Source organism: Podarcis melisellensis, assembly GCF_964234715.1.
Source record: "Podarcis melisellensis genome assembly, chromosome: 9".
NCBI lineage: Eukaryota > Metazoa > Chordata > Lepidosauria > Squamata > Lacertidae > Podarcis > Podarcis melisellensis.
This window is the reverse complement of record NC_138541.1, coordinates 77,968,117-77,981,786: the sequence shown is the minus strand read 5'-3', so window position 1 is coordinate 77,981,786 and position 13,670 is coordinate 77,968,117. Positions and strand designations below refer to the sequence as shown.

The window sequence follows — 13,670 nt, the reverse complement described above, 5'->3', positions numbered from 1 at the left end:
TGCTTCTGTGCTCACTATTCTAGTTCAGATTAGAATATCCAATTGACCCTTGAAAAATTTCCAAGATCACTTAACGTATCATCATCCTTTCATTCTCAGAACATGGTACTAAGGCGTGATTCAAAAGTGAATTCTTTTCAGTCTGTTAAAACATGTTCATAGGAGAATTCTCACAAGCCTACATTAATCCTCACTTTATGTTAGATTGCCCTGAAGTTTTCTCACAAACATTCATGCATTTTAAGAACACCACTCCAGCCTTTAAAGGAATTAGTCCAAACTGTTAAACCTTGTTTTATTGCAGTGAGAAGGGATGGGAAGGGGTTGCTTCTTGTTGATGCTGTTGCCATCCACACCACTTTTCACTGCAATATTGTTCAACAAGGAAACTCAAATCTGCCAGCCTAGTAATGTAGGAAAAAAATTGTCCAGCTGCATTTACTGATATCCAACTAAAAAAAGCAAATCATGGATAAACAGCTTTGTGAGACAAAAAACTGACATACCATTGGGGACCTAAGGATTTGAAAGTAACCAAGGGAATTAAGCTGTCTAAACTGAAGAAACCTGCAAAAATAAAATTCCAGTACTTGTACAAAAATAATCATCAGCATCCAACTTTGCTCTGGCAGCATTCAGCTACACTTGATGAAAACTCATCATACTAAAACACAGATTTTTTTCCTCCTGTTTCTGACCCCAGCTCTGTACTCTCAGATTTTGAACAGCCCTGTACAGTTCTACTGTTCCAGGTTTAGGAGTGTAACACAACATACCGGTAAATAGGGGAAACATTGCAGAAGGTCACAAGTTCAGTCCCCATCAACCCCAGGTACTATTGAAAGACTCACCTAAAACCCTAGAAAAGTGCTGCCAATCTGTGTCAAAAACGATGATCTTGATAGGCCGGCTATTATCCATTTCAGTATAACAGGATTTCTTAATGTACAACGTGACACAGTATTTACTGGCTCAGAATATACCATGGCAGATTAAGTGAAAAGAAATGAACATTTTACAATGGTCCACTCAAAGAGCCTATCCTATGGTTCCCTTTTTTTCATACCAAACCAAAACCATCACAATATGGTCCTTAATTCAGAGTTTTAAAAAAGATTAGACAAATTTGCAGACCAGATCCAGGTGCTCTTGCAAACTGTTTCTCTAGATCCTTTTCAATACAGGTTTGGGCCTGCTTCTGGCACAGAAGCTGCTTTGATTGCCCTGTAGGGGCAATCTGTTGGGAGAGAGACAGGGGAAATGTGTCCCTGTTAATTCTCTGCAACCTTTTAGCAGCTTTCCATATCATCAACCATGTCAGGAGTGGCTGTCCGAGTCAGGGATGGGTGGCACTTTGGGATGCTTGCGGTCCTATGTCAATGGTTTCCAATGGCTGATGCATGGAGGTTGCTCTTTGGCCCCGAGGAGCCTTCAACAAAGGGCTTCCTAAGGTTCCCATTTACCATATTTTTCGCCCTATAGGACTCCCTTTTTCCCCTCCAAAAATGAAGGGGAAATGTGTGTGCGTCCTATGGGGCGAATGCAGGCTCCTTGGCTTCAGCGATAGCAATGCAAAGCTTAGGAAGCCTGCGCTCCGGAGGCTTCGCGTTGCTTTCGCTGAAACCAGAAGAGTCTGCGTTTTGAGGCTGGCGGTGGAGGAAAGCAGCGCTTCCCCCCATCGCCAGCCCCAGAGGATCGGGGGGGCAGCAGGAAGGGACGCGACGCCTTCCCGCTACTCTCTGACCCGGCTTTGAGGCTAGCGGTGGGGGAAAGCAGCGCTTCCCCCCATCGCCAGCCCCACAAGCTGGGTCGAAAAGCCAGCAGAAGCCGCGCAGCCCCTTTAAAGAGCGCACGGCTTCTGCGGGAGGTGGTGGAATTCCCCCACCTCATAGAAAAGCCCGCAGGAGCCGCACAGCCTTTAAAGAGTGCTTGGGGCCTCTTGGGGGCTTTTCCCCGAGGAGGGAGAACGGACTGGCTGGCCATTTCAGTCCCTTCTCCCTCCTGGTCGAAAAGCCCGCAGGAGTCGCGTGCGGCTCCTGAGGGCTTTTGCGGGAGGTGGGGGAATTCCGCCACCACCCGCAAAAGCGGGAAGGTGGTCTTGGAGTAGCGCACAGGCTGTGTGCAGCCTGTCCGCTGCTCCCAGAGCTGCGGGGGGTGTCATATTTTTTCCTTGGTTCCCCCCCCCGAAAACTAGGTGCGTCCTATGGGCCGGTGCACCCTATAGGGCGAAAAATATGGTATGCCCTAGGCTGTTTAACATCTACATGCTGAGTGAGGTCTTCTGCAGTTATGGGGTATGTTGTCAGCTATATGCTGATGACACACAGCTCTACTTCTCCTTCACATATGGAGTTGAGGCAGTGGATGTGCTGGACCCAGGGTTTGAAATTCCCCTTGTTCTAGGCACATTTTGTGACAGGGAATTTCATTAGCGCAAGCAGTTTCTGAGCTCTGGGCGCAGTACTATGCCAAAGATTTCAGATTAAAACTGCAGAGTGGAAGAAAAGAAGAACCTTTTTCTGTCACCCTATTTCTAGCTATTCTTTGAAGACTGAAGAAGAGACCCTCTTAAGAATATTAGGGGGTGGGCAAAGAAAGGACTAGACCATGTGAAAAATGAACATAATATTTTAGCTGCAGTTCATTCATTTTCAGCTTTGTATTCTTATTATAAAAAAAGACATTCTGTTGTTGTACCCATAACCTAATTTTAAGGTGCTGTTTAGCTCCTAGCTTTCATAATTGTTTCTAACACTGGCTGGACCATTGTCTTGCCTTGGTAATGGACTGGGTGAGAGCCAACAAACTGAAGCTCAATCCATACTGAGGCACTGTTAGTGGATGGTTCCCTGGACCATCAAAACCAATCCTGGCCCAGTTGCCCTGGCTGCCATTTAGTGTTTGGGTCCTGTTCAAAGTGTCAGTTTTGACCTATAAAGCTCTAATTAGCTCCAGCCTACAACACCTCAAGGACTGTCTCTTTCCATATGAACCAATCAAGACCCTGCAATCACCATCTGAGGCCTTTCTGCGTGTGCCTTCTCCACAAGAGGTCTGGAGGGTGGCAACATGAGAACGGATCTTTTCTGTGGTGGCTCCCCATTTGTGGAATGCTCTCGCCAAGGAGGCTTGCCTGGGACATTTGTTACATATCTTTAGGTGTCAAGCAAAAACAACACTCTTCTCCTCTGCCTTTGGTTAATTAAACAATCTATGGTCTTTTAAACTGTGTATGGGAGGGGGTATGCAGCTATGTTATGTATTTTTATGTTTTTATATTGTAAACCGATCCTTGGATGAAGGGTGGTATAGAAATGTAGTAATTTAATAATATATAAATATATAAATATTGGCCCTGAACAGCAGTTGCTGGAGAGTAAGAAAGAGGGCTGTTGCTCAGTGTTAGAAACTCATATATATAAGCTAGGTGCCAAATGGCACCTTAACCCAAGGTTACAGTCACCAAAGCAGATGTCTAGTTGCCATTTTGGGGCAAGGTGGCTCTAAAGTCTTATTTTTCATAAGAAGTCAAGATGAAATATTGTTTAACGAAGAATGGATACATGGATTATCATAAAAAATATTGTAAACAACTAAATACATTAGCAGGATTAATTTAAAATCAAGCAGTATAAAGGTGATTTTGGAAGAAATATAGAGAGTAATAAACAAAAGAAGTTAAGGGGGATATACAGTTTTTAAAATGTTTTTATAAGAAATCAAGGAAGGGGAGAAGTGAAGTCAAAATAAGTATGTATGTAATTTATTATGATTACTGTTAAATTGAAAAATGAAATTTATTTTTTAAAAATAAGCATTTTTCAAATGATTGATTGACTGTGATTGATCATTAGTTAAACATCTGGCTAGTTCAGATGACAACCATGAGCTAGGTTAAGAACTTTGAGAACTTTAAAAAGGCAGACCTTCTGATTAGCATATTACACTTCAGGTCCATAATATAAGTCGGTGCTACATCAGAGCACATTGCTACACACTGACCTGGTTTGCACTCAAATGTTAAAATGCAGTTTAAAATAAACAATGGTTTAATATGCTATGATACATGCTGCTCAATAGTGTTCAATTCCCTCCTCCCTTTACCACACCAGAGAGGAAACAAACCAGCAGCTTTGCGTCACATGCAAACCAGTGCTTGCAGTTTGTTTGGAGAGAAACAAACTACAAGAGCTGTCCACGCATATCGCAAAGCCCAGGAGAGGCAAATCCAACACTACTGAGCAGTATGCTATTCATATATTCATAAACCATAGTTTGCTTTAAACTAAAAGTCTCGTACCCAGCATTGCTCGGGAATTCTTTTGACTGGCTCAGTCCACCATCTTAATTCAAAATGGTGTCCAACTGTATCCCCCCCAAAAAAAAAACCCTGCTTCTTGGGCTCAGAAGTTATCATGCAGAATTTTGTTACGATATCTTAAGAGTTGCCCAATTGCACAACAAACAGGGGGAAAACTTTCCATAATACACTTGTACCTTGGTTCTCGAACACCTTGGCACTCATACGTTTTGGCTCCCAAACGCTGAAAACCCGGAAGTACCGTAAGTTTTTGAACCTTTTTTCAGAAGCCGAACATCCAACACGGCTTCTGCTTGAGTGCAGAAAGCTTCTGCAGCCAATCGGAAACCGTGCCTTGGTTTTCGAACGTTTCAGAAGTTGAATGGACTTCTAGAATGGATTATGTTCGAGAACCAAGGTACAACTGTATATAGTTTATATTGTCTCTAATCTTCTGAGCCACAAAGCAGGCAGCAGCAAAGCACAGGACAATGCTAGAAGGAATGGAGGCTTGGCTACAGCAAAGCCAGGACCATGAGGCCTTCCCCCACTGGTTCATCCGTTCCACAAACTCCTGCTTTCTGTGGCACTTGTGGCATCTATTCTGCAGGCAGACCAAACCATGCATGATGGGTAAGGGCTTTCCACAATACAGTTAGGTCTATGAAAAGCTATTATTTGCACACAACCAGAGAAAAACTAAATTTAGGAAAGCTGAAGTCTTAGTATGTAACAACACTAACAACAAAGTAAAATGAATTATTAAAAAGGGAAGGGCCTTTTGATATTTCTAGCTTTGAAACCACAAACCTTACATCGATAGTGCCACTGAAAATGTATTATTTTACAGTAAATCAGCAACAGGAAACCTCTTCCACCATGCCTCCCCATACTGTTTGGTTGAAGTCACACCCACCTGTCCATCACCCACTGTCATATGCAGAACAGGTAAAACTGTAGCAAAATTCAAGCTGTGGATTCAAAGCAAGAGCCAAGAACACACTCCCAATTTCCCCTTTTCAATTTGGCACCTTACCATGTCATGCTGCTTTCAGCAGCAACTGGATACGCTCAGGAGTCCCAACTGCCTCTGGAGGCAGCATAGCCCCCCCTCCTCTGCCTAACCAACCTCACAGGGCTGTTGGCGGGGCGGATGGGGGGGGGGAGGCGGGACAGAGCTGAGGCGAGGGGGAAGCTGCACCAGGAGCCCGAGGTGCATTTCACAGAGCCATTAAGACAATATGGATGGGTTCTCATCGGAGCAAGCCGGGGACCGTGAGGCGCCAGACCCAAGGCGCCCCTTGCTCGGCCTCCTGCTCCCCCAGAGCCCCCCCCCCGGCCAAGGCGCCCACTTGGGGGACATCGCAGCGCCGGGACTCCGCGCTGCCGCCCCCTTGGAGAGGGCCGGAAGGCGGCACGGGGCGGAGGAAGACCCTCTCGAGGGGAGCCTGGCGGGAGGCGCCCCCGAGGCCCGCTCGCCCCTCCCGCGCCGCCGCCGGCTGCTGCTGCTCGCCCCCCCCCCACTGACCTGTCGCTGAGAGGCGGGCGGGGGGCTCCCCTTGAGAGACTGCTGCCCGTCACCCCCACTCGGCCTCCGCCATCCTTCTCTCCGCCCTCTCCTCACACGCCGGGCGCATAGCCCCGCCCCTTCCGCGTATCCTTCCGCGAGGGCGCTCTCCCCTCCCCCCCCCCATTCATTGTCCGGTGACAACGGAGACGCTCTCCCCACCCCTTTAGAACCTCCTTCGAGAAACAAACCTCCGAAAAAGCCTTAGCTGTTTTCTTGTAATGAAGGCAGTAGCGGAACTATTTTTTGAAAGCGGAAGAATTACAGATACGCGAGTTCGCACACCAACCCCGAAAAAAACCTACCCACAGGGCGGGCTAGCAGCAATGCATGCTGGGGATCGTAGTCTCGCCCTTGGGCGAGCGGGATCCTCTTTTTGTCACCTTCCAGGGAAAGCGGAGCGTCGGCGTTGCTAACGGGACGGAGAAAAGTAGGCGGGGAGCCACGCCCCTTTCCCCCTCCGCCCGGGCGCGCGCTCGGGGAGGCGGTTGCTGCCGCGGGGACGCGCGAGCGAGGAGCGAGGGGCGGGGCCTGCGAGGAGGCCGGCAGTTTGAGTCGCGAGGCGAGGAGTCGCGGGCGGCGCGTGAGGCGAGCGGGGCGCCCGGAGGGGAGAAGGGAGGCAGCCGCCCAGGTAACTGTCCTTCGCTGTTTCTATCCGGCGGCGCGTGCCCGAGAGTTCTCCGCCTCAGGCGGGACGCGAACCGGGGCGGGAGGGGGCCGGGTGGGGGGCGCCGGAGGCCGCTGGGCGCCCGCGCCGCCGCCGCCTCCCCTCCGCCCTCCCTCCCTCCCTCCCTCCCCGCGGGGCGGGGTGGCCTCCGCTTCCTGGCGGGGGGGGGAGGCCCCTTGGACGCCCCCGAAGCAGCGGAGAAGTTTCTCCGCGAGAAGTTTCGGGCCGGCCCGTCTCGCCCCCCTTTGCCTCGGGAAGGGAAACTTTTCCTGGCCTGTCCCGCCAGCAGCTCCGTGGGGCTCGGGCGCCTTGCCCGCCCTGCAAGCGCAGTCCGTGAGGGGAGGCATCGGGGCGGCGGGTCTCCTCGCCGGGAGAGCAGGGAGACTCGGGGGGAGAAGGGGCGGGGGGCGCCGGGGGTTCCTCTTGCCTCTCTCGCGCAGGGCAAGGCTCCTCCTGGGCAGGAGGGCGACAGGCACGGGCCGGCTCTGCGATCCGTGGCCTGGCTGCTTCGGTCCTGCCGCCGCCGCTGCTGCCTTAGTGGGCTGATGCCATGAAATTGAAGGGGCCGGAAGATCTGCAGATCTGTAAGCGGATCAGGGCCCTGGACAGAATCAGCAAAGGGCTCCCTGGAAACCTCCCCTTGGATCTTTGCGCTTGACTGGATTTGCCTTGTGTTTTGTTTTGTTCTGCTCTTCAAGTCAAGAGCTCCTTGGTTTTTAGCCCTTGAAGTTGTATCCCTTCATTCCCATAAAGGAAATTCCACGTAGGAAACGGACACATTGTTTCAGAACCACATCCCTCTCATTGTATTTCTGGCCCATAGCTCACAAAATATGAATATGTTCCAAAATATATTGATTATTTTAGGCTTTTGTATGTTTTTCTTCCTTCCCCACGCCCATTTCTTTTGCACTTGGACAGCTTGTGGAGGACAGGGCTAAGAACTTGATTACAGTATGTAAATAGTTAGCATTCAACATAATTGTGTTTCTGAATGGCTTTTTGAGCACCTTAACGCACAGGCTGCTGTTATATGGAGGTCATCTATCAGAATTAGAAATGGAAAAATATGGGGCAGTTGATTGTACAGATGTTTAAAAGATCTTTCATTCTCTTATCTGCATGATTGGTGCTTAAAAATTATGTGTTTGCTTCTAAAAATTTGGAACTTTACTTCAGCCTGACAGCATATGGACAGTTTTACAGAAATGTGAAGTTTCTTCTTTAATCCGAAGTTGATTAAGTGCCTTCTGTCACACTTGCTAAAGCTGTTGCTGTGCGGTTACGTCAAATCTTTCCTCAGACATGAATCCACTGTGCAGCAAGTCACTATCTGACTCAGGCTCCCTATTTTTAATATAGGCATAGTGGTAGTAGTAGCCCATTGTAAAATGCAAATCACTTTGAGCATGGGGGAAAAACATTAAATACTTTTTTATTCCTTAATCATATGAATTATTAGAACTGTGAATGTGCTTAATGAACAATATATATTGAAAGAGAGCAATATCTTCTGGCTTATCATCAGGTTTCCTTACCCCTCCTCTCCCCCCCCCCCCCGAAGCAAGGTCTTCTGTTGTGCTTTCCAGGATCAAGGCTACCTTCCAAGGTATGAAATCCACAAGGTCATGCACATAATCATTGTTCTTGGCTTTTCAAGGCTATGTTAACTACTTATACAAAGTAAGAGTTTAGCTCTTTGCTTGATAAGAGTTTTCCGGTATTGAGAATCCATCCAGCTTTTGTTAGATTCTTTTAAAGTCATGGAGGCTGGTCCATTGGGTCAAATGGGATGCTACCCAACCAACCTCAGTCTGCAGTCGGCCAGTTCTCACCTCCCTCCCTTCTTTCTTACAACCAGTTTAGAGAGTGGCATTGGCTGTAAGCTTCCTTCGTCTTAGTCTTAGTCTCAGCCTTACCTTCATTGAAATGAGGGGAAGTTCTGGCTGTCATTAGCTTTGACTTCACGTGCTGTTGGCCTTCCTCCCTACCATCCAATGGGCACTATTCCCCACTGTTTAAGATTCCCTAGCCAAGAGAACAAAAAGTATTGCAATAAAGCAGGCTTCCTCAAACTCGGCCCTCCAGATGTTTTTGGCCACCAGCTCCCATGATCCCTAGCCAGCAGGACCAGTGGTCAGGGATGATGGGAATTGAAGTCTCAGAACATCTGGAGGGCCGAGGTTGAGGAAGCCTGCAATAAAGGAAAGCAGGAGCAATGTGTCTTATGTAGACTTGCATGCAGAAGCCAGGAAGGCCAAGTAGCTAGTGCCATCAGCTCCTTAAATCAGGCTGGGAATACTATACCATTGGTTTCTGTTATATTAACAGAAATATTAAGCTGTGTAAACAGTCCTTGGTACCTTGGTGGAAACTCAGGCTGGGTGATACCTGGTTTTCAACATCGCGATATGTCACCAGGTATATCACAAACTAAACATTGCAATTTCATGATATATTGTGATGTCTGAAACATGGAACAGGTGGGGAGGGTGGAGATTAGGCGAAGGAGCAGTCATTGAAGATTGCACAGGGTGTGTGTATGGAGATTGGACAAAGGAGCAGTCAAGGAAATTAATAGGTATGTACTGTGTGCACTGCATATTCCTTCTCTTGGAGGCAGACAAACCCTCACATTTGGTGGGCGAACTCCTTCCACTCCTCACTGGGAGTAGAAAGAGGAGGCAGCCCAGCCTTGATTCCTACATTGGGTAGAGACATCATGGTTATGGGGAGGCGCTGAGGCTGGGAGTGGGGCTCTTCTGCCATAGGAAGGGAAAGTGAGCTGAAAGGACAGCCAGCCAGCCGCCTGCCAGAGAGCTCATAATTATAGCACCCCTTGGAGTTTTGAAGGCTGTGCTTTGCAATACACTGCCAGTTCAGTTTTTTTGAAGTGGTTCATATGATGTGGTCTCCAAGCTGGTGTTGGATGATCGATACATCGGTCAGATCTAGCGGAAAGGTGAAATATAAGTGCAGGAAATAAATAAATGGGGAAGAGCAAGAACTAGAGATGACAGACGCTCTAGTAGATATACTCTTTCATGTAGATCCCTCTTTTTTTGCAGCATGCTTTTATCTCCTCACAGTTGTAGCAATTTGATTTTTGAGTGGTCTTACAGGATTTTACTTATATGTGGGAAAGTGTGTTTAAACCACAGATTAAAAGTAAATTCTGGTTATATAAACCAGGAGCTACTTTTATTTATTTTCTTAATCTAGACGCTTTTCCTGTGCCCTCTTTACAAATGAAATGTGGATCGAAGCATGTGAGAGGCTGAATTTTTTGCATTGGTAGATTTACTTTCCCAACAATGCTAGATTTTTTAATGGTAAAATAGCAGCTGATAAGTTGTACAGATCAGGATACTTCCTGGCAAAAGTATGATCTCCATTCTGTTTCAGGAAAACCTCATTTGCTCTCTGAAACACAGAAATACGTTAGAAATTATTTCTCTACCTAGTTGTTATTTCCATGAGTAGTCTGCTATTGTATGAAAATCCAAAGATAAAGATAATGTCATTTACTGACTTCCCAACTAAACTTTTTATCCTTATTCATATAGGATTTTCAATGGCCTATTTAAGCCTATTCTTGTTCGAGATAGGAGTATCGCATCATCAGCATACAAAAGCACTGATATTGATTTGTCAGCCAGTTTGGGGGCGTGGAAGTCCGGAGATGACAAACAGTTAACCATATCATTGATGTAGATGTTGAATAGAACTGGGGCCAGGATGCAACCTTGCTTGACCCCCTTACTGACAGGAACTGGTCCTATAAGATGGCCATTTAACGAAGTTCTTACATGCATCACCGTGTCTTTATATAAACAGCTGATCAGAAATAATAGTCTTTTGTCTATACTTGATGTGCTCAATTTATCCCAGAGTCTTACACGTGGAATTGAATCGAAAGCAGCCTTTAGATCGATAAAGGCTGCATATAACACCCCACGGGATTTTTTGGCATATTTGTCAATTAAATAGGCTAGGGTGAAGCAATGGTCTATGGTGGATCTGCCTTGCCTGAAACCCGCTTGCTCTTCCGCTAGAATAGCTTCAGTTTCCAGCCAGCTAGTTAGCTTGATATAAAGATGTTTGGCATATAGTTTGCTGGGTATAGGCAGAAGGCTGATTGGTCTATAACTCGCCGGGTCTGTCATGGGTCCTTTTTTATAGATTGGGATAATTATTGCCTCAGTCCAACCATCTGGGAGTAAACCCGTTGAGTCGATCCAAGAAAATAAAGACGCCAGCAGGGGGGCCCACCAGCCAATGTTGGACTTCAGAAGTTCGGCAGGGATGTAATCATTCCCTGGGGCCTTGTTGTTCTTTAATTGTGCGATTAAATTCTCAACTTCCTTTGCAGTTACTGGTGGCCAATGAGGTAGGTCCTCCAATTGAATGCATAGTTTGTAATGTTGGGCTTCCTGGTCATAGAACAAAGATTGAAAATGGCGCAACCACTCCATTGGTTCCACTGTACAGATGGAATTAGTACGCTCCTGGTCCAGTAGACCAGATATGGTTCGCCAAAAGCAAGTAGTATCTTTCTCGTGCGATGCCTTAACCAAACTGTGCCATGCGGCTCTTTCAGCTTCCAGTTTCTTTCTCCTTAGTAATTGTTTGTAAGACCGTCTCAGATAAATATAAGCATTAAGTAGGAGGGCAGTCCCTGATTTCCTGTATCTCTGGTAGGCTGTTCTCGTTTGTCTCCTTGTTTGCCTGCACTCCAGGTCAAACCAGCTAGCTCCGTCCTTTGCCCTCTTTGTAGCGGAGCTATGTATCACTGTTGTTAAATGGGGTTTCAATCTTTCCAAAAGTAATTTAAAGCGTTCCATAATCGCATCTACTGAATTGCCTGATACAATAGCGGAGCGAATGAGCTTTAACTCCACTGACTGAAGAAGGAGGGTTAGATTTTCATTCAGTATTGGGGACCATTTGAGTCTTTTGGGGGCAGGTATATCCAAATTTACAGAAGGTATATATTGTGGCTCGGCAATAGAATAGTCAAAAGGCCGACCTGCAAGCTCTAAAATTAGAGGTAGGTGATCACTCAGAGTATTGTGGCCCACTTGGAACTTCCTTACAAAGCTGTGAGCAAATCTTGAGATTAAGATATAATCTATAACGCTTCCCCCAGCCTTGGAGAAATGGGTATATTCCCCGGGGCGGTCCCCCTCTATATTGCCGTTTAATATCAGCAGTTCCCTCCGTCTGGCAGCCTGCACTAAGCAGAGACCTGGGAAATTACTTCTACTATCTTTGGACAGTCGTGTCGCACCAATATCCGTCTGTTCTTCAGGGTCCATAAATTGGTTGAAATGAGTGTATAGACTGTTGTCATCTGTTCCTATACGAGCGTTGAAGTCTCCACACACAATAGTCAGGGCAGACGGGTAGGTAGATTCGAGAGGCTCTAAAAACGCCTCTAGCTCAGCCCATGTAGCCTTGACAACGGGGTTTTTTTGGCCTGGGGGAATATAGACATTGACCAGCAAGAGAGTAGTTCTCTTGAAGCTAAGTAGAGCGGCTGTTGCTAAAGAATTGCAGCTGGGTAGGGCTGTTAGAGAATGCGCCAGCTCCGTGGAAATGAAGCAGGCTAGGCCACCACTAGATCTGCCGCCCCTTAGAGATGGAGAGGCAGGCAGGTAGTGGCAGTTATACCCATTAAGAAATATAGGGTCATTCTGCCATGTCTCCTGAAAGAAGATGATGTCAAATTGCTTAAGGTAGCACAAAAATTGTTGATTATTTTTCTTGGCGTGCCAACCCGCGATATTCCAAGACAGCACTTTTAGGCCCCGGGCCCTTCGGGGAGCTGGATCTATGTCACCACCACGTCCAGCAATTCGTTGGTGTCTAAAAAAACACACCCGTTGGCTCTTTTCGAGGATGACTGCTTGGAGAGAGTGTAGTGATCCTCTTTTCTTGGTGATTTGGGGCTAGATTTTGGAGTTGGGGGGGAGGCTAATTCATTCGGAGACAATTTAAGATAGCTGTGCCAGGAGCTTTGAGGTTTCACACCTTGATTTGGTCTTACTTTATTGTAAAATACGTTAGAAATTATTTCTCTACCTAGTTGTTATTTCCATGAGTAGTCTGCTATTGTATGAAAATCCAAAGATAAAGATAATGTCATTTACTGACTTCCCAACTAAACTTTTTATCCTTATTCATATAGGATTTTCAATGGCAGATAAAACACATTTCTGAAAAATTAGGTGCATAATATTAATCAGTCACATGATGATAGATTTTGTTTTGAAGCCTGCTCATATTTGAAGTGTCCTTTAAGTCTTAAAGACATCTGCAACTAGAAAGTAAGTTTTGTTGGTTAGGTTGATTTCAGAGTAGGGAGTTCATAGCTCAATAGTAAACTTGCACTGGCTTGAGCTCACAGCTTCACTTGTATATCTGGTACTGAAATGTGTCTTGTTGGATTGGGACAGTTATACCCTGATAATCTTGGTCACCCTCCTCTATACACAGTCCAGCTTGTCAATATTCTTCCACCAGATTACCATTATGTCTGCTATATCTCTGATCTTTAAAATCAAATACTTCAGCTCACCCATAAAGTAACTCAGCTCAATCCGGAGAGCCTAGTTAGGGTGCTTGATGTTTGCCCACTCCCTCCCTCCACAGCCCAGATGCCAGCCTGGGGAGCCTGAGACAAGAATGGGGCTAACTTTGCCTGTCAGCCAGCACCTTCATTTCTTTCTCTGGCCACACAAGTGCCAGCAGGCTGCCACCTTCCCCCCCTCCCTGTGCAATTGCTGAGCAGATTGAAACTGCCTCCCATGCCTTGCGTAGTGCTCCAGAGGGTGGCTTCCGGTAGCTATCGCTTGTGTGGTGAGAGGCTATCTTTGGGGCTGGCCGCAGCTGGCGGCTCCAGGGAGGCCATTGGAGCCCCGGGGCTCTACGTTTCTGTGCACGGTGCCATGCCATGTGGTGCCCCGACTGATGCACTCTGCCCGGGGCAGCGCTGCCTACCCAGCCTCGCCTGGAAGCAGCAGAAGCTGCGCACAGTTATGCTGATCATCTGCATGGCCAACAACTGCCTTCTTCCCACCTTCTTTCCTCCTTTATCAGGATATCACAAGGTTTAAAAAGGTAAAGGTAAAGGT

General features: G+C 46.9%; 1 protein-coding gene across 4 annotated transcripts in view; it reads right to left on the bottom strand.

Annotated features, from left to right (window-relative positions):
* The window catches only part of HMG20A (high mobility group 20A), a 63,448-nt gene extending 56,962 nt beyond the window's left edge, over nucleotides 1-6,486 (bottom strand). Inside the window, exon 1 of one of the 4 annotated variants that reach the window (XM_081925744.1) lies at nucleotides 6,139-6,486. Coding sequence is in view for 1 of the 4 variants with exons in the window: in XM_081925742.1 (XP_081781868.1) it covers nucleotides 5,337-5,339 (3 nt within the window). In the remaining 3 variants the exon portion in view is untranslated. Of the gene's footprint in view, nucleotides 1-5,336; nucleotides 5,606-5,828; nucleotides 6,053-6,138 lie in introns of those variants that run through there. The other 3 variants (XM_081925743.1, XM_081925746.1, XM_081925742.1) reach the window with 3 other exon arrangements.
* Between the last annotated feature and the right edge of the window lie 7,184 nt (nucleotides 6,487-13,670).